The sequence below is a fragment of the Chaetura pelagica genome, unplaced genomic scaffold (genome assembly GCF_000747805.2).
Source record: "Chaetura pelagica isolate M959 unplaced genomic scaffold, ChaPel_1.0 scaffold31, whole genome shotgun sequence".
Lineage (NCBI taxonomy): Eukaryota > Metazoa > Chordata > Aves > Apodiformes > Apodidae > Chaetura > Chaetura pelagica.
The window spans coordinates 1,866,192-1,887,871 of NW_009952481.1; the positions used below are offsets into that span (position 1 = coordinate 1,866,192).

At 36.1% G+C, this 21,680-nt stretch overlaps 1 protein-coding gene across 1 annotated transcript in view; it reads right to left on the minus strand.

Annotated features, from left to right (window-relative positions):
• NIPBL (Nipped-B homolog (Drosophila)) overlaps positions 1-21,680 on the minus strand; it is a 97,080-nt gene that overhangs the window by 37,815 nt on the left and 37,585 nt on the right. The window contains exons 10-15 of the mRNA XM_010008754.1: positions 18,667-20,259; positions 5,638-5,820; positions 1,505-1,702; positions 1,280-1,351; positions 1,103-1,192; positions 278-381 (exon numbers count right to left, since the gene is read on the minus strand). Coding sequence (XP_010007056.1) covers positions 278-381; positions 1,103-1,192; positions 1,280-1,351; positions 1,505-1,702; positions 5,638-5,820; positions 18,667-20,259 — 2,240 coding nt within the window. The remainder of the gene's footprint in view (positions 1-277; positions 382-1,102; positions 1,193-1,279; positions 1,352-1,504; positions 1,703-5,637; positions 5,821-18,666; positions 20,260-21,680) is intronic.

A 21,680-nucleotide genomic window follows, 5' to 3' on the forward strand; every position in this document is an offset into this window, starting at 1 on the left:
TTTACTGCTCAGGGATACGTATTAGACAGTGGAATATAGTCAGCACTGACAGAGAGAAGAACCATTCAAAAAGAAAAGTCTCAGCTTCAGAGACAGCAACAGTTAAGAAGCTGTAACTTTTTAAGTACTTCAGCTAAGTCAGCAGAAGCACAACTGTTCACAGTATCTGTCACCAGCACACCTGAAGAGGTTGGAATGTCACTGCAGTGAACATAATCTTTTGCATGTTTATAAAAAATTACATATTCAGAAAGAGTTAAAGACTATGATGATGTACCTTGTCCATAATGCCCATTGCTTTGATTTTTGCAGACTCACTACCCAACTCACTAAGCTGATGTTTTCCCAGTAGCAATTCCTGTGGAATTTCATCATCATCACCTTTAAAAAAAAATATTTAAAAATTATTAATCTGCATGGAAGTAAGTATTTTACAGTTGATATGAAAAAGCCTACTGCAGAGAAAGAACAAATTTTACAAATAGCCAGCATCTAATAGTTCCAAATAAATAGCACCTAATGAAGGCTGGTGACAACAATGACTACCTGTTAAATATGACTGGTTCTGAAATATCATTCAACAGCATGAGTTACCCATTTCTGAGAGTTATAAACTAAACACTTTGATATAGAAATGCCATTCATTGCAGCTCTTCTGCCAGCCCTCTCATTTCAGTAAAACACAAGGACTCTGCTGCTTGAATTGAATAATCAAGCTCTGATCAAAGGCCACAACAGATGTAAAATTATGTACTTCACACACTACTAGCAAAAGAACCAACTTATGTTAGTCTTGTTTTCAAAAATATGTATGACAGAAGGTGACACCTTAATGACAATCCAAACAGGTATCCTTTCCAGGACTACTATTTGTCCCATGATTTACAATTCTTTTGGATTCTGCAGGGAGGAGCAAGTGAAACTGAAAAGGTAAAGGCCACCAGCACACAAGGTAGAAGCCATATAAATGCAGTACACCCTAACATCTATCACAGGCAACTAAATTACCAAGAAGAAAGTTTGAAAATATTGAGACACAAAATTTTAGTGTTTCTTGTGATTCTAACTGGGGAAAGCATTTTGAACATTTCTGACACATTACCAAAAGCTGTAAAATCCATGTCTTCTAAGTTTTCCAAAATATTCTCTATTGAAGCAGTAAACCTTTTGAAAGTTGAAGAATCCATCATTTCTGGTGAAAAAACAAATTTAAAAAAAATTATTTTTCATACAAAAAATCCCCAAATCAAATTGTAGAGAATAAATCTTCTAAAATTACCTTCAGGCGTTAGTTTAGGTTCATAAGCTTTCCTCTTTTTTTGTTTTTCTTTCTTCTTCATTTTTCTAGCCACTAAGTAAGAGAATAACGAGAATATAAAAAATAAAGGATTGTTGACATTTCTTACATATATTCAATACTATGTGTAAAGATGTTTAAGTGTTCAACATATCAGTTAAAATGCAGTAATATTATGGAATAAAATTAAACTTTAAAAATTATTACCATCACTAAGGCTAGGAGGAGAAGAATAATCATCCATATCAGAGTCATCAGGACTGCGATTGCGGTACCGGCCACTACCAGAAGTCCTCCTTCCTTCATGATAATGACCACTTCTCCTGTGTTCACTAGAAACTCTTCTGTCATGTTCTTCATACTCCCAAGCTTCATCTCTATCCTTTTTATGTCTTTTACGAGAAGCTAGAAATGAAATGCAATGTCAATACAGATACAACATTTCTCCTTTTAATAGCTCAAAATTAAAGATTTTTAAACAAAGAAAAGGCATGTAGATGTGGTACTTAGGGACATGGTTCAGAAGGGACTTCACAGTGTTCATGTTACAGTTGGCTTCAATGATCTTAAAGGTCTTTTTCAACCTAAATGATTCTATGATTTGCAAGTTAAACACTATTCTATAGCTGTTCTTGAAAACCAACGACACTGAAACTATGACCAAAAATTCTGTTAATAGTATTATTCTAATGCTGTCTTTTGATTTACATGAAAACTGTGTCTGAAATTGGCAAAGATTCCATGTAACGTTAAAAAAAAATAATTGAGCATTTGTCCTTTTAAGCAAAGTAAATAAAGTGGAACAAATAAAAATAAGTTTCATCCTTTTGTAAAAGAATACCAAGAGAATTTCTTCAGTTATCTAAATGGTGACTATCACTGGGTAGCAACAGAGAATACTCCAATTCAGTGATTGCGTTGCCCATCTAACACAGTAAGTTCCAATAAGACCTGGCAATCAAGTTCCTTAAAGATACTCTGTCCTGCCAAGACAACTAAACTTTTTATTGATACGTATTGCAGGAAATTTAGTATAAAGGAGAAAGCTGAAGTCACAATTCTGGGCCACAGACCAAGTCAGTACCACAGAAAGTTATTATAACAAATTTTCAGTCAGGACCAAAAAGCCCAGTGGAGTAAATGTTGAAGAAATTGAGATAAATATTCTATATTGAAACAGAAATCTGGTGGAAAGAAAGGTGGGGAGCAAAATGGAGTATTCTCTGTTATTCTCAAAGAAAATCTTGTGTGTCTTGAAGGGGAGAGGGTGCTAAGGTGGAACTGAAAAAGAAATAGAGGGGGTAGCTTCATCCATGAAATCAGCCAGCTCTCCACTGCCTCATGTAACAGAGTAACTGGGCTAGCAAGGAGATGTCTTACACAGACTGTGCTGTAAAAATTAAAACAGCTCTAAAACATCACATTCTAGACTAGCAGAATTCATGCTTGTGAACTTGCATAGAACAGCCCTGACATCTGTTGTGTTTCTGTCAAAGTCTTCTGAAGTTGAGAGAGGTATGACTGTATATCGTTTTTGTTTACACTACTGTATACTGTGCTGAGAAAAAAGGCTCCAAGCATTTATACAGAACTGGAACGGAACTAACAAGTTCTCTACACAACTCCACTTTGTTGAGAAGCATAAGAAACATACGAGGATATAGTCACACCTGGTACAAAGACCAGGATACAGTCATTAGCCAGTTCATGCTCAGAATTAATAAAAAAACCTAAAACATTTAAACCTGAGTTGATACTAATGCTCTACACTGCATGCTAGAGGGCTCTCAATTCTGAACATGTAGTACAAAAACTTTTGCACAGAGGTGGTCTAAGCCTTTAAAGCAGTTACTTAGTTCAGGCTTTGAACTGTATAGTTTCTGGATTTGACTTGGTTATAGATCTGACTTGCTTCTAGAAGCAGCACAGTCACCTGTACCCTAAAACAGCTGAGACTTAACTGCAATTAAAGGAATGCAGGGCCATGTGGGTATGTGGAGTGAGCATTTTGGAGAAAACGGTGTGTTATGGGAAAAGACTTCACATATCTTAACTGTTTTTCCCCAACCAGACAGTATTTTGTGGAGACAGATGACATCTGTCACCACAGTTGACAAATCATGAGTATCAATTTAAGCTCTGTAGGACAAATTCTGATCCCAGCTACACCTCCAAGATGCATGTAACTTCCAATATTGCTTTCCTGCAAAATTTTAAATTGACCAGTTTATCAATGCTGCATGACAAAACAGGAAGTGTTAAAGTTGGGCTGGTTCTGCAGGGTAAGTAAGATGAACATAAGTTATTCACAATCAGTGCTCTAAAACATGGATTTTGAAGAAGATAAAATTGACTAAAAATGTAAGTATTAATAGTATTTCAAGAGCTAGTATTAATTTTACACACAAAGACTACTTGGAACAGAAAATTTTCTTCTGAATTCTGCCAAATACTTATTCAGTAACACACTGTATGAGGATGATTTAATCAATTTTTTGTTTCTCATAATTTAATTGAATGCCTCTTCTTCATGAGATACTCAGAGAAATTTCTTCTATAACAATCCCTACTTAATATTTTTTGAAGTTCAAATTTAGACAAGTAAAAGAATTCTGAAATACATATATATAACAACACAAATATGTTAATTGTACTCAGAAATCTTTTGTTCCTTTTGTGTAATTTTAATTCAATTCAGTTCCACGGTATCCTTTGAGAAATATTATAAAAACCAAGTATCCTCAATGAATTACTTGGCATGACGCCAGATCTCTGAATGGATAAAATTAGATCATCTTTAAGGTCCGTCCAACCAAAACCATTCTATGATCCTATGGTTCTATGATAATGAACCTAGAATCCCATAAAGCATAAAACTCCTGTGAAGTTTTCCTGATTTTTTAAAAAATTTTGTATTTAGGAATTTCAACAGTCACTGTCGCTAATAGGTAGATTAAGGTATCTGAAATTATTGACAATTCTCTCCATTTCCAACCAACTTAAATAATTTTTCTTTATTTTTTTTTTTCATTTACTGTTCCAAATTATTCGATCAATAACAGGTGATACAATAAACAGAGAATGCAGAATTCTGAATGAAGAAAATAATAATTAATCCTTTGCCAAAATCAAGACTGATTACAAATTACTTCAAGGTCTCATACTCATAGCAGCATTATTCAGTTATAATTTTAAAAAAACAACCAAAAAGAAAAGAACACTATTTTCTGCCTCTTTGATAAAGACCAAAGGTACTGCTATTCTAATTTTTATGTGAATTGGTGCATTAAGTACTGAGTATCTGTTGTGTAAGAACTTGAAACATAATAAAAAGCAAAACAAACACATTTTTCACTTTTGGACCCTAAGAAATACTTAAAAGCAAAACACTGTATTTCACAAAAGTTCAATAAGATGTTTACATGGGCAAAGATGGAAAGATTCTAAACTTGGGAAAAAATGGCTTTAAGCAAGATGCCTTCTTGTTTTAACAGCAATAGGCACTTCTCCTATAGCCCTGCATGGGTAACACAGCCAAGATGGTAACTCACACTGAACTGACTCACTCCATTTTAATGGCTTTTCAGTGTTGGCTAACTGAACTACCATAGACACAAACTGATTATGCTTTTATTAGCAAGTAGGAATTAACTTCCTAACTCAGAGGCATATAACAGGTTTTTTTACACTTAGGAACTTCATCTCACTGCACAGCAAAATTCTAACTACAAGCGTCTTGTTCTTCCTTTGAAAACGGTTACTTCAAGAAAAGTACAATCACCAAATGGTATTTTAAGAACCCGTCAAAAACACTTTTTCAAGCAATACGCCAGAAAAATAATAGAAGAAATACATATTTTAAGAAACTTCATGGCAGTAAGACTCTCAATTTATTATGTCAGGAAATTCAAGATGGGATCCTTCACTTTTCTTATCAATATATCTAAGAATAATTTGAAATTTATTTCCTGAACTTTTTCTTTGTGTACCTTTGTATTTAAGTTTTCTGTGCTGCTTTAGAGGGTATTTTCCTTAATCTGACTGGCTAAAAATGCTCCACAGCACAACTGAAAAAAAAGTACATAGGCAGCCACTTCCCATAAGGTAATTAGCAAAAGAAATTTAATAACTAGCTGCTTCTCATCTTGAGTGACAAATTTTATCGATAATTTTCTTTAAAGGAAATAAAGTGTTCTTGGCCAAGTAGTTGCCGGGACAGGAAACCTGTTTACGTATGTTCTAGGGTAGCCAACTTTAAAAAAAAAAAAAAATTGTGTATTTTTGTGAAAGCAAAATATTAGCTTTTTTTAGCAGTAGAAACAGAACAACGTACTACTTACATTCAAAAGCTTCTTCACTGTCATTGTCTTCATCAGAACTGATTTCAGCATATTTTGGTTTCTCGTTAACTGTGCTACGTTTGCGCTTGTTCATTTTCACACGTTCACAAAGTGGCATGGTGGATTCAATTTCTGCCAGGAGCTCAGGAGGCAACTCCTTTAACACTGACTGATCTATGCTACCTATTAATGGAGAGTAAAAAGAGCAAATGTGAACCTGAAGATAAAAATAAGGGCCCAACCCTACAGTCCTTTCTCAGGAATCTCTTAAAGTATATCCACTAACAATACCAAAGTTAGGTATACCTGCGTGTATTTGACAGTCCTTTATACGGTTGCATTTATTGTTCACACTACAACTAGAAATTAACATAGTAAGTAGCATACACATCTCCTTGAATTAAAAAATATTTTGTGAGGCATATAAACATATTCAAATTGGTGAATTTCATTTATAAAATAGACCTGCTCTACTTCCCCAAAACTTAAGTCTTATTTCAATTCATCCTATGAATTTAACAGGTCTTCTAACGGCGTAGTGAAATTAAGTACTCTTTGTGTGCCTCCTTCTCAGCTCTGTTTACTCTCATTCATATTATTTAGTGTACACAAGACAGAAATCTTTCCTGTTCCAGCAGGTAAGGACAATCTGTGGCAGATCCTCTGGAGTCCTGTCCCTAAGCACAGGCCAAATCATTGACATGCCAACCTCTGACATCAATTTCTTCTTACCTCCCATCAGTAGTTTTACAATGCAACCAAAGTTGCTGCTTGATTTTGCTGGAAAGCAAAGCTCAAAAACTTCTGTTTATAGGTAGACAACATAACACCACTCTCATTGAAACTTGAAACTACAGTTAGACCCATATGCAGTGACAATGAAGGAGATTTGCAGTGAGAATTTTTACAATTAATGCAAGGAAATAAATTAATTCCGAAGTATTCATTGGAGTTCTGTTTATTTGATGTCTTAACCCTTTCCATCTTCCTTCCCAAGGCATGATGTTCTTTTCAGAGAGGAAATCAGCTCTCAATGGCTGTATATACACACAATTCTAAAAAAAAAATTAAAATCTAAATGATTATTCCCTTTTTAAAATTGCATTCACTATATCACCAACTGATCTTTCAAAAATTTATTTCCATTTTTCTACTAGCATCCTTTCTTCTAATCCAAGGTAAGCCTTTTTCTTTTTTTCTTTCCTCTTTAAACATCTTTAGCTAGAATTAGAAGGGCCTTACTATGAGAGGATAGTTTCCAGCATCAAAATTTTGTAAAAGTGTCATATTTAACTTAAAATATTGCGGTTTTCAAAACTGCTACTGCACAGTTCACAGTATGGTTGACCATACTGCTGTGACATGAATATTCTTTGTGGTTTGGGCATTTGATTGAAGATAGGCAGAAGAATGTCAGATCAGTTCCTCTCTGGTGTGGCACCAACTGCATGGATGACAGTCAGGTCTAATGTGGATGCTGCATGAGCAGTGGTGTCCCCACACTGATACTTAGTGTCTTTTGTAGGCCTATACAGTGCCTGAAAGATCTGGCTTGCATCCAGCCTTAGACCAGAGCAAAATTCACAAACACAAATTTTAAGACAATTTCCACAGGTGAAATCAAGAGGGCCTCAGATCCTGGGTCTCTTAACACATTCTCAGTTTTATGCACTATTGGTAATTTAACTGAAATCAGCAAGACTACACACACAGTATAAAGTCTACAGTAACTCTGGCCAAATGAAGACATTGAAAAGCTAGCTACAAGTAAAGGAGCAAAAGTTGCATTGAACAGCCAAACAACAACCTCCTCCTATGTCCTAGGAAAATCTCTTCTTGCTTTCCTTACTGGTTTCATTCCCAGGATAGAACACAAATCAATCTTTCAAAATAAATCAATTATCACAGTAATATCTCAACATGAATTAAAAAATAAGAATACAACTACTTTAAATATTTGGAAAAATAACTTTGTTTCATTCTCAAAAACTCCAAGTCTCCCTGAGTCACTCAGGGATCAGTGCTGGGTCCAGTCCTGTTCAACATTTTTATCAATGACCTTGATGATGGGACAGAGCATCTTCTCAGCAAATTTTCTGATGACATGAAGCTGGGACGATTGGCTGATTCACCTGATGGCTGTGCAGCCATTCAGCAAGATTTGGACAGGCTGGAGAGCAAAGAGAAACCTAATGAAATTTAACAAGAGCAAGTGCAGAGTCCTGCACCTGGGGAGGAACAACAGAATGCACCAGTACAGGTTAGGAGGTGATCTGCTAGAGAGCAGCTCCATGGAGAAGGACCTTGTAGTCCTGCTAGGTAACAAGTTATCCATTGGACAGCAATGTGCCCTTCTGGCTAAGAAGGCCAATGGTATCTTGGGATGCATTAAGAGGAGTGTCTCCTGCAGATCAAGAGAGGTTCTCCTCCCCCTCTACTCTTCCCAAGAGACCTCTCCTGGGAGTATTGTGTCCAGTTCTGGGCTCCCCAGTTCAAGAGGGACAGGGATCTACTTGAGAGAGTCCAACAGAGGCTATGAGGATGATTAAGGGACTGGAACAACTGCCTCAGAGACTTGGGGCTGTTTAGAGAGAAGACTGAGAGGGGATCTAATTAATGTCTATAAATACATGAGGGCTGGGTGTTAAGAAGGCAAGGACAAGATATTTTCACTTGTCCTGTGATAGGACAATGGGCAATTTGCTTCTAGTTTGTATGTCTTTTTAAACAGCTAAAGAGCACATAACTTTACTAAAAAGTTACTCCCCAGGTTAATAAGAATGCCTCAATAACTTAGCTTTCTTAAGATCTGTCCTCATTGACAGAAATGGGATATAGGCAACAGTGTTCTTCAGTCATAGCTTATGCAAATTCTGAAAGCTGCTGCAAATATTAAACAAAATAACCAACCAAAAAACCCGCAAACAACCAAACAACCAAAAACTATCATAATAACAAAATCTTTGTCTCACTGTAAAGAAGAGCATGCTGACAAACTCTACATTAATGAAATTGAATGGCAAACCACAGAATAACTGTAGTAACAATGACTATCCAAGAACCACATACATGAGCAGTCACTTCTCCACAGCTTCTCCAAACATATGCAGTGCTGTCCATTACTTACATACTAGTTACTTGCTGGAGGAAGAAAATTAAAACATATAAGTTAATGTTTCTGTTTGATTGCCACTATCAAGAGGTTTCCTACAGAAGGCATTAAAGAATATTCAGGTGTTAGTGAATATCTACTGACCATCAAGGTATTTTTTTTCATAAAGCAGCTATTGACAAAATATAATACAGTTACAGATCAGCCAGAGTTTTAGCTAAATGTTAATTAGTTTGTAAGCCTCCCTCCATATTGTATTTTAACCTGAGAAGCTTTTCAAAAGGTTTTGCCATGTATAGAATCATAGAACCATAGAATCATAGAATCTTAGGGGTTGGAAGGGACCTTGAAAGATCATCTAGTCCAACCTCCCTGCCAGAGCAGGGTCACCTAGAGTACGTCACACAGGAACTCATCCAGGTGGGTTTTGAATGTCTCCAGTGAAGGAGACTCCACAACCTCCCTGGGCAGCCTGTTCCAGGGCTCTGTCACTCTTACAGTAAAAATTTTTTTTCGGATATTCACCTTGAACCTCCTATGCTCCAATTTACACCCATTACCCCTTGTCCTATCACTGGTCATCACTGAGAAAAGCCTAACTCCGTCCCCCTGACACTCACCCCTTACATATTTGTAAACATTGATGAGGTCACCCCTCAGTCTCCTTTTCTCCAAGCTAAAGAGACCCAGCTCCCTCAGCCTTTCCTCATAAGGGAGATGTTCCACTCCCTTCATCATCTTAGTAGCTCTGCGCTGGACTCTTTCAAGCAGTTCCCTGTCCTTCTTGAACTGAGGGGCCCAGAACTGGACACAATACTCCAGATGCGGCCTCACCAATGCAGAATAGAGGGGGAGGAGAACCTCTCTTGACCTACTAACCACACCCTTTCTAATGCACCCCAGGATGCCATTGGCCTTCTTGGTCACAAGGGCACATTGCTGGCTCATGGGCATCCTCCTGTCTACCAGGACCCCCAGGTCTCTTTCACCTACACTACTCTCCAGCAGGTCAGCCCCCAACCTGTACTGGGACATGGTGTTGTTCTTCCCCAAATGCAAAACTCTGCACTTCCCCTTGTTGAATTTCATCATGTTTCTCCCCGCCCAACTCTCCAGCCTATCTAAGTAGAAGAAAGATTTCTACAAATACCTAGTGGATGTAGCATCTCTCTTCTTCACATATGGCTTAAAAATAATGGAAAAGCACAGATCTGATTGAGAGTTCAGCATCTGCTTTTTATAACAATTTGATGGGTAGTTTCAAGATTGTAGAGCAGTCTTTAACTTTAGCTAACATTGACATGTATCTAATCTTTAGAAGGATTGCATTTTTAGAATGATTAAATTTTCAAGTCAAATAGATCTCCCTCATCCAGGCAGACAACTGCCTTCAAGAAAAGTTGAACATGAATGGAAAAAAAAAAAAGTAAACATCATTATGGACTTTTACTGGGTCTATTCAATACAGATAGTACAGTTATTTCTTGACGTAACAATCAGTATTTTCACATCAGTTTCACCCAGCTTGACAAAACAACTTTGAAAAACCAGCTATAGAAAAGCAGATCACGCTTACTGATGCTTAGGTCAGTTTTCCAGGATCAGAAGGGCCATTCCTGTCATGAAATCAAAACCGACACTAATAAACTCTCTTGTCTTCCCAAGTAATGATTTACCTTTGCTTTCCAAACTATGGAAAACAGATTCATAGTTCACATTTTGGTGCCATTTCCTACCAACTAGCAAGCCATCAAGATTCAAATACATTTAGAAACCTGAACTCCACATTCCTACTTCCGTAACTGTAAGAGAGTTAACACAGCAGAAACAACCCACATTGATTTGATTATATGGTTACTTTCCAAATACTGTGACATCAAAGCAACCTGTTTACATGCATATCTATCATGTCAAATGACCAACGTGCCTGAAGGAAAAATGCCCCCAAAGACATTATCTGCTACTAGATTCTTCTGATTTTGGGGTTGACTAGTATACCTTTTCTTGCTGTTATTCCACTGAGGCCAAGCTCACTTTCCTTACATGTCCTCCTAAAGACATATATTTGATAGAGGATGTTTGTCCCCTGTATATCACCAGCTGTCTAACCTTCTCAAGTAATTTTGGGTCACCACTGTAATTACACTGACAAAACCTCGTATCAGACGTATTTGCAGGAAAGAAAGCAGTCTCTTTCTGGATTGGTTCAACCAACCTTCAAACTCTGTGCTAAATTACTCCAAAACAAAAGTGCTGCCTCCTTGTTGGATAGCCATGTCATGGTAACTACAACATGACTCATAGCTTAATTCTACTACAACTACTCATGCTGATAAAGTTCTATTTTAGATTTTAAAAAAACCAACCCAAAACTAAAAGACAAAAGAGGGGATAAAAATACTTGCCTGTTTTATAAAGATGTTTGGAAAATAAACACTCTTCTAAAACAGTTAAGTACTGTTACAGTATAGCACTCAGGCATTACAGTAGAACAAATTACTGGTCAAAGCTAATAATTTTTTGCTAAGTCTCAGTATGCATATTTAATTCTATCTTTTTCACCAGGCTGTCCCTTGAAATGCTTAGAAGTTTGACTTTTATCTCGATACCATGTCATCAGCTGAAAAACACACCAACAAATGAATGCTGGTGAAAATATTCTGAGAAGAAGTGCATTTACTCTATCTGCTTTTGCCTTTCCTCTCTCATTCTCTGTCTTAGAATTTACAGTCAGCTATACAGCTACACCCTGCAAACAGGATATAACTCTCTATTGAGTCCCTTAGCATCACCTTTTGACTATATCCATGAAGGGATAACTCCTGAGCTCAGCTCACACACACACACGTTCCAGAACTAGGGTAGGAGACAGACAAGCCCTCAACACCAACCAAGGGACTGCACACACAGGATTCTCTACTGCAACAAATATGATAGGAGAGAGAGTTGTTGTTTTAGGAAGAAGTGTGTCCTATATAATTCCACAGAACCTGATTGAACACATCTTTAAAAATAATTTTTCCTCATCTACCCCAATACTTGCACAAAGAGAAGGATCCCAGCCTTGGGCTGAACTAAAGAAGAGGTTCAGACTCCCAGCTTATACTCCAGTCCTTACACTTGTCTTTGAAAAATGGGACCAAGCTAGGTCAGAGAGGAATCTGGACACAGCAATGGAATAATTCCATGATACTGTACAGGTCATTATTGCCCACAATTAAGCAGCACTATAATAGTACAAAATACCTTCAGAAGCAAGTAACATTTTTTGATTGAAAAGATTTCTAAAGAACACCTTGAAAGATTCAGGCAGAGAGCAGGGAATACACCCAACACGCACTCTCCAAAGATGCCAAGAGAACTCACATTTGCATCAGTAACTGTATCTGTGATTTCCTCAGGCTATCTGATCGCTGCTCAACAATTGCAAGTTTTATTCCTTATTGCTGTTCACTGGTTTTTTATCTTAAAAATGAAAAAAAATAATTAAAAAGATTAAAAAAAAATATAAAGGAGGCAGTGCTGCACAAACCCCCTCATTTTTATGACTCTGTGTCAGGAGATCACTCTAGGATTTCACTGTCATTGCTTTTGAACATAAGTATTGAAATGTAAGCCAACTCTATTTATTCAATTTAAAAGCTAAGGTGCTTTTTGAAAAACACAGCATATAATTTTCTGTTTCTATTTATGTTTGAAATCTGACATTCATGATGTATTTACCTGGCATTGTATTCTGAGTAATTAAAAAAATTATCCATGGGGCGTTACCTAAGAAAAAAAGACCCTAACTAAATAAAATTTAATTAAACCTCTTGATTTTTCTTCTCAAAAAAAGCTCAGAAAAGCTCCTGTATAAGCAATATAATACAACCAAGATCTTTGCAAAGAATCAACAACACAAATGCCATTATTTGTCTGATTTGTGACTACAGGTACATCTAGAAATCTGCTTTTTCCTACTCAATCTATCACAGAAACATTCTCAGCCTTTGTCATTGAAAACATCATATGAAGCTACTCTTGTTCTATTTCTCCAACATAAATAACAACAATAAAAGATTGCTGATGTTTTAGCTTTTAATATAAAATATTACAGGAAAGTTGCTCAGAAGATAATTAAATAGTACATATATTTAGGGAACCTTTATTTGATGCAAGCCACAGTTCAGTACTGTGAAGAATGAAAAAGTCTCGTATTTTTCTGTTCATTGGTAATGTTCCCCAAAAAAATGTCTAAATTTCACGTAATCAATTTTTTTTACACGAACACAGTCACCTGAAGAGCTGAAAATATCAAGCAACAGATAAATTAATTTAGCAGAAGCAAACATGAGGCTTTCCCCTCTTTGTCTTTTGCCAATTCAAACATATTCCTGCACATAAGCCTAGCAATTATATTTATATTTAAAAACTTGGACACATGAACAGGTCTGCATTGAATATTGTAATTGATGCCAGACAAATTGCTGGCCCACATTTTTACATATTCCAATGCATTGCTGCAAGAATTATTTAAGCAAAACAGCCTTAGCTATTCGCGTAAGTAAGAGGAACCTGATCAAGTATCCACATCCCCAAATCAAAGGCAGTTAAAAAAAAAAATCTCCATCAAACTAGGTAATAAATTTCTATCGCTTTCATCTGTGAAAGTAATTTTTAAAAAATGAACTAATTAGACAGTATGTTCCTAAAATCTGCAAAGAGACACAGAATCACACTTTTGATGAACCAAAGTATAATGAAACTAGTGGTTTGGGTCAACTTTGTTGTTGCTGCTAAGAACCAGATGTGCAACATGCAAAGTTCACTGTTCTCACTCAGAAAAATCTTAAAAATAATTATGAGAGCAAGAATTGGATTATTTACCATAGTGGCAGACTAAAACAAAAGCAGTCTCCAGCCAAAGCACTGAAAATGGCTCCTGTTGTACTAGTAACAGATTAACACAAGAAAGAATTCCAGTATGCATCAACTGAATTCCTGCTACCACCATCAGTTTATCAAACATTTACTTCTGAAAAACTAGAAGTTCCCAGAGAGTATGTACAATACCCGCATAAATCCCAACAAACTTTCTTGAATAGACTCACCATACATAAAAAATCCCCAGAAGCAGAAATGGTTATATATAGTTTGGTTTTGGTTTTTGACTGAACAATGCCTGAAATATTTTTCAAACTGAGAAACATGTTCAATCCTAATCAGGGCTACATGGACAAATTGTATATTAAAATGGAACCTCTACAAACCCAACATATATTTTTACACTTATAAGGCCATAAGGGGCAGCCAGATCCTCTTCTAGTTTTGTTAAGTTGAAAAGAACTAGTCACTAATATCTGACAAAAGAGGAAAAACAGGAAGACTGTAGAATTCTTCTTAAAGCAATGGGTTTCTTTCTAAAACTCCAGTTAAATTTAGCATTTAAGGGAAACTTTAAAGATTTCATCTGAGAAGAATCACTGTAAACTTCTTCCTGTAAATCATGAATATATCTTTTTTTTTCCCCTGAAGTGTGGCATAATTTTCTGTAGAACTTCAGAGAGAGCTTTGACACGATTGATCCACCTGGCAGTGCATGGACATGCAAGAGGCTTAGTGGATTATTCCTCTGGCCTTCCCAAATGTAAATGCAGTTGCTACGAGGAACTCAAAGAGCGATTTCAAGTTTCAGCTTTGTTGAATTACCAATTTTCACAAAGCTAATCTTTTCAAAGGCACAGTCTATAGGAAGCAAGTTGAGTTGCAGCATTTTCCTTTCCAAAGGAAATGCATTTTTACTCCAGTTATTTCCTTGTAGTACAGCTGCTTGTCCCACTGATTTCAGTGAGTACATCAATGTATGTTTCAGCATCAAGAGACTGTTATTTTGGAAATAAATTTCAGTGAACTCTAAAATCTCCCTGATGTGTAAATACCCATAAGCTATCTTTCTTAAGTGTTTACGAATGTCTATCCAGGAATATTCCCTTTTCTGGCACTTCTACCTAGAAGATGAGCACCTAACTGATGCCTTTGCTTGACAAATTAAACTATCTCCAGCAGTGCTAGAACTCAAAGATGGATCATCATCATGTTACACAAATGACAAATCGTAGGTACTACAGGCTCTGAAAAAGTCACCTGGAATTTAAAAGAACAAACCAAAACAAAACAACAAAATAAACTCCAACAAACCACACAAGCATGGAACACAGAAAAATCTAGAAGTATTGTTGTAAATCTACAACATGAACAAGATTAAGCAGTACATTTTGTAGTTGATCCTGTAAGAATATGTGTGAAGAGCACCTTTGAAGAAATGGCAAATCTTCCCTCAAATCTGAGATAATAGCAGCAGAGAACACAGTACATTTAGGAAGTCTTGTAGTGAGCAACAAAAACATGTTTTAAGTTCTGTTTTGTACAGGTAATTCAATCCTGCAAATCTACACAATGAAGGAGTAGCCTTCAGATCAGATTTTTAATTATTTAATTTTTTCCCTCAACAATAAACTCCTTTTAGGTGATACTGGAAGGCCCAAAAGGTGTTTCAGCAGAAGTCTTAGAAAACATGCATTTGTGTGTCCTAGAACTATAATTTGCATTACATGTATGATCCTTATTTCAGACAGGCAATTCTTCAAACATATTATAAACCAACTCAGACATCTCCTTACACAGACAATTACAGTTTCTCTCATTACTCATATCTGTTTCATACTTCAACAAAGGCAAATCTGTCTTGTTCAGAATGCAGTAATTGAAATTGTTAACAGCTCCCATCCCAACACAGCTGATCGGTATAGCTCTAAGAAGCAGCAGAGAAGGTATTCACTGAAGCTCTGAAAAGAAAGGATAGCAAACATGACCTTTTCATTGCAGGCACAAACTCAAAGGGAAAAGTTTCTTGGATCCCTCAATAGCATAGAATTGCATTAAAACCAGGAAAAAAGCATCAATATATATTAAAACCAGAAGAAAAACATGTTACTATTAACTTTGACCTGGACAAAACAGGTCACAAAATTTCACCTTAAGGCTCCTTAACAAAAATTCAAAGAAAACACACTCAAAGATCAGGAAGGAGGGAAAGACTTGCTTCTTCCTTGTAAATGCCAAAGGGGACTGTCAGTATTATTTGATATTAATAGTCCTGTACTATGGCTATCCCTCCTATTCATATAACAACAAAACTTCAAACATGCCTATAACATTTGATTAAACTGTTTGTCTTTTGACAGTACAATGCAAGCCTTCACCACGTGCACAACACAAATATGATTTTAAAATTTACTCAAACAATGCAGAAAGCTGTACAGACTTCCAGTTAGCAAAGCTTTAACTTTACCTTTAAAAAGTCAATGTTACTGAGTTTCGTGATGAATGAGCATTAGTCTGTTATAACAGAATGACTACCTAAATTGTGTTTTGACCTAGATGAAATAGTCCTATTTTAAACTGGATTTCAGATAAATCACAGCAATGACGTTGCACGTGACAAAGCCAGAAGACATTTTCTTGGTGGAAGGATGGAAAAGAAAGCAAAAACAAAGGACAAGAAATATAAGGAAGTAAAATAAGGAAAGATTTGCAAAATATACTACGCTACATGGAATAAGAGGGATGTAAGAAGTGGAAAAATGCTAAAAGGCAACACTAGAAAAGATTTGCTACAATCTATTAGGAAATACAGGATGAACTAAATATAGAGTATTAATGAAAAGTCCTTTTCCCAGCGTATGAAAATGTTTATAATAAAAATGGCACAGAGTAAAAGAGTAAACACTACTTCTTTCAACTGGAACAAGGCAATGTCCTTAATATTTTCTGTATCAGTCAGTTCTTGACAAGTAAGACTTCAGGTTATGACGAGATACCTTTACAAATTATGAACAACTTAAAACATTGGAGTTCACCTAGTTATTTAGCAGAATATATCCAAAGAAGCTAGTTATCAGGAAGTTGGGCAAAAAAAATTGTAGAACTAAACACACATATTTAAAAAAAAATTTAGTTCAAAGACAATTTCTACAATGTCTACCTGGCTAAACGTTCAAAACTTTATTCGTAAGAGAAACATAGTTAAATTATTCTTTCCACAAAACCTACTTCTAGTATAGTTGCAAGAACCTTATTCTGAATACAACAGCAAAAAGACTGATACCAGACTGAAACACCTTCTTCCCCTGGAAAATAAGTATCAAGTTATTTGAAAGCATGTACGAAATAAGACTTCAGAAAACAAAAAATATACAAAACATTGGAGAAGTTATAAACCTGGCTTTAAAATCAATGTTGTACATGAGTGACACAACTACTAGAGTCACACCAATCAGACAAGAGTCACTAAAACCTTTACACACTGCTAAAACATTCTATACAAATAACCACATACAATATAGACTACTACTTCATACAGATTTTAGAAAGCATATAAAATTACTAATTTGCCACACACAGAATTGTGAAATTCAAAACACTACAGCTGAGTTCCATGAGAAAGTTTTCAGTATTCCCTGTCAAGAACATAAAGGTTTCATCTGAAATCTTTAGACTGAACTGATGTCAAAGATGTAAAAATGTTAGGTCTAACTCTAGATACCTATTATTAGAAATGGCAATTTATTCTGGTCTAAACCCCAAAAACAGACAGGGGAAATGTTCCTATTTCCAGGATAAAGAGAAACTACTTTAATTAGGAGGCTAATATTTTACAAATAAGTAATAAACATCCTGAATTATTAAGTCTTTAAGAGTTAATACAAACAGACTAGTAGACAGAGATCAGACATAGCATAATAAACTCATTACAGAGATATCACCTCTGTACATGTGCACGCAAACATAGTTACATACTCGCAAGGATGATTTCTACTCCAGTTCTTGTCAGATCAGCTATGAAAAACATTTTAAACTCAAATTCATTATATACTGGGAACTGCATTCATAAATAAACCACGTAGCATAGAGCTGAAATTCACCTGCCACTTCATTTGTCTACTTCAAGACATGTCAACTTGATGAGAATAAAACATAAAAAAGGAACCCCGACCAGTTTACAACACCCCAACTGATTTTACAACATGAAATTATCTACTTCAGTCTAAACCCAAAGAAGTCAAAATTAGAGTACCAAGAAGAAAAACGATCTTGTTAAAAACATGTTATATCCACAGAAAAGTCAATCAATCAAGTAAGAAACCCACAAACTATTCTGACTTATTTCCTATCCATATTACTATTGTGAAAATCCAGCCAATTGTTTACCAGTTCCTTTCCTCTTTCTACATACAATGGACTCTAGAGACAAAGATGTCTGAATTCTCCTAAGCACAGATCTTTTTTTCTAAGCTTACTATCACACAGCAGCAAGTGTGGAGGCTCCCCAACAGACTTTTAAGTTATAGTGCAAAAGAGGTAGATGGGATTTTGTAACTGTGTTCTTACCACATCATGTCAAAATATACCTTGGAAAACCATTTGATTTAAAATTAAAAATGTAAAAAAACCTTAAAGCTTGTATGCATAGCATTTCCTACCACTCAAGCTCCACTGACTTAGTTACAGTAGTACTAGTCCCTTATACAGATGAACCAGTTCAAATCATGCATGCAGCAGTTACTTTTCACTGGATAATATACCAGGGTAAACTAGCTGAAGAACAGTTTAAGAACATTTAAGTGTTCCCACATTAGGTACCTGCACTGGAGTAAATAAATCACTTCAGGTACATTGTAGCAAGATTTCCAGTAAGACAAGCCCAAAGGCAAGTTTCACTTTTTTTCCCCAAAAGCACCATTGAAGGCAATCATACAAACTAACAAATATAATTAGCAAATGCCTGCATTAATTTCTAACCACAGAAGAAGCAAATCTGAAAGAACAGGAGTGTAAAAGAAATAATGTAATTAATATTAAAAAATTAATCTTACCTTTATTAGATTTGGATGACTTGTTCTTGTTAGGTTTACAACAAGAGCCCCTTGATTTATCTTCTCTATCCTTAATAAATTTCTGCACATCATCCAATGAAAGCTTTTGAAGGACAACTACAGGCTTAGCTCCTTTATTTAGATCTTCAACTAGCCCAATCTTCTCTGCTTTGTCCTTCTGTTCACCTCTAAATTCAGTTTTCCTTGACTCCTGAGTAACATTGCCATCTTTATCACGCTTGATTTTTGGAATAACAAAATGTTTCAATGCACCAGATCTTGCCCCCAACAAATAACTGGGAAATTCTGCTTTACTGTCAGCATGTGCTTTATTGCTATCTACTTTACTCTTATTACCATCTGTCCTTCGTTCATCCTTGCTGTTGGGTGATTTAAAACCAGGTTTATCAAGTCTTGATTTACTAGAATCTCCTCTGCCTTCCTGTTTAATACGAGGGCTGTCAGGTCTTGATTTCTGATCCCCAGAAGAAAACCTTTCCCTTGATTCACCAGACTCATGCCTATGTTTCCTTTCAAATTTCTCAGGTTTTGAACCATCAGATTTAATACCATGTTTAGTATCATGTTCATTTTTGTTTGAAGATCTCAAATATTCAGGCCTTCTAATCTTGGATGGATCTCCTCTGAATCTCTCTGACTCTGGCCTGTCCTCAGATCTTTGTTTAAGGCTATCATGATCACGCCTCAGTGTATCAGAAACTGGACGCCCATCAGGCCTTTGTTTTGTTGGATCAGATCTACTTTCAGGTTTCACCCTTGAAGGATCAGATTTCATATCTAGTTTATGCCTAGTTATTTCGATTTTCTTATCTGTCAGTGGTTTATTTGAGTCTCTCCTATTATCATGTCTGTGTTTTGGTGTTTCCGGCCTTCCTTCACTCTTCTGTTTTGGTGTCTCAGGCCTTCCTTCACTCTTCTGTTTCGGTGTTTCGGGTCTCCCTTCACTCTTCTGTTTTGGTGTTTCAGGCCTGCCTTCACCCTTCTGTTTTGGTGTTTCAGGCCTCTGCCTTATTTCCTGCTTGCCATTATTTTGTTTTCCCTCATTTTGCCTCATCTCCATATGCCGGCTCTCATTTTGTTTTGATTCTGTCTGTCTGCTTTCATTTTGTCTCATTTCCATTTGTCTGCTTTCATGTTTAGCTTCTAACTGTTTGTTCTCGTTGTGTTTACTTTCCAACCTTCTGCTCTCATTTTGCTGAAATTCCATTTGCCTGTTTTCATTTTGCTGGATATCCATCTTTTGACCCTCAAAGTCTGACTTTTTCCTAAACATCTCAGGATGGTTTTCGGGTTTAAATTTAAGAACTCCAACAGGGTCTTCTTGGGAAACACACATAAACCCGTCATGATACTGCTTAATTTCTTCAGGTTTTTTGATGGTGTCCAAATCCTGAGTTACTGCTGCCTGAGAGTCTGCTCTTCCTGCTTGCTGCAGATCAATACTAACCATCAATGCTGGCCTTGCTGCATTTCCTGTAGAACCTGTCTCCTGAGAAGCTGCTCTATTTCCTCCAGTAGCACCTCCAGCCTCCTGTGGCTTGTTTTCTTGTTTTCGCTTCTTCAGAGGCTTATCTGCAAGTGAAAAAGAAAAATCACCAATTATATATATATAGACTGGTAAATGTCCAAGCAAGAATGTCCACTCCCCTCCACTTCCACTCATTAATCCTCTTCAGCATGTATGTGCACAGAGAACAAAATCCATTTAATTTAAAAGCAAGAACAGAACTTCCTTAGCTAGTAATTTTTAATGTATTCAGACTATCATTTATTGCCAGTGTACCACAGGTGCCAATTAATAACTAAAAAACCCAAGCCTCAAAACATGCAAAATCCAAGTCCCTCTATGATTCCCAAGAGAATCTTCTAATACAGAAGGTGCAATACATAAAAGCAATAAATAAATAAATAAATTCCCAAACTAATAGATTACGCTTGAAGTAAAAGTCTGCAAAGATGAAGTTAAAGTGTGCCTTCACAGCTACTGTTTGAGGAATAATACTAATTTTCTACTGCAGATTCAACCTGCTTCATTACACATGATCTAAGCAAGGATCTGCAATTATCATGAGATTATGACAGAGGTTCTTTCTACTTGGTTCAGTGTATCAGCTGGACTTCACAGATATTTTAGCCAGGGAACACATGAGCAAAAACCAAATCTAATTAAAATAACTCCAACAATCCATGCTTCTCTTTGAAGCAAACCAGTGTAGCAAGAGCTGGAGTTTATACTGTAACACATACGTACTAGTTGGTGGGCTACTACAAACTTTAAAGCTTGAGTATTTTCCCTTTGAAATTGTAACGCTTTTCATGGATGAAAGAAAAAGCTCAATGACAATTTTATGTAGTATCAGGAGCCTGACTCTGCAACAAGCCTTTCAGTTTATATTCAAAAATCATCAAGTATAATACAGAAAAATAAAGTGAGCCAACAATTCACAGAAATGAGAAGCACATGCAAGTATCCAAAAAAGTATGTTCTAGTCATTTAAACTACAACCTAGTTATATTACCAACATGGCACTCTAAACTAAAAGTCATTTCTGCTATAAAAACCTAAAAGCCCTATCTGTACTAAGGCTTATAGTCTCACTTTTCAACTATCACTGAGTAATTTGTCAAAGAAACAATTACTTTCTCTGTAAACAGTGACTATTACTGCAAGTCTTTACTTGAAGAAAGACTAAGCATAGGCTGGAAATTCTGTTGAAGAGATACATTGTCAAAACATGTAGACCACAAATGCAATATAAGAAAAAAAACTTATTTTGTGCCTGGATTATCACCAGCTGCAATGAGCCAGCTCTTTTTGGGAGCAGAAGAATGAATGGTAAGGGGGATGCAATCAAAGAATAGTGAAATAAACTCCAAGGAAAAAAAAGCAACACGCCACCCACTCAAACTGTAAACCAGAATTGTAACACATGATTTCTAATTTATTCTACATTTGTAGAAGAATCCTATTTAGAAGAATTAAAACTTTGAAG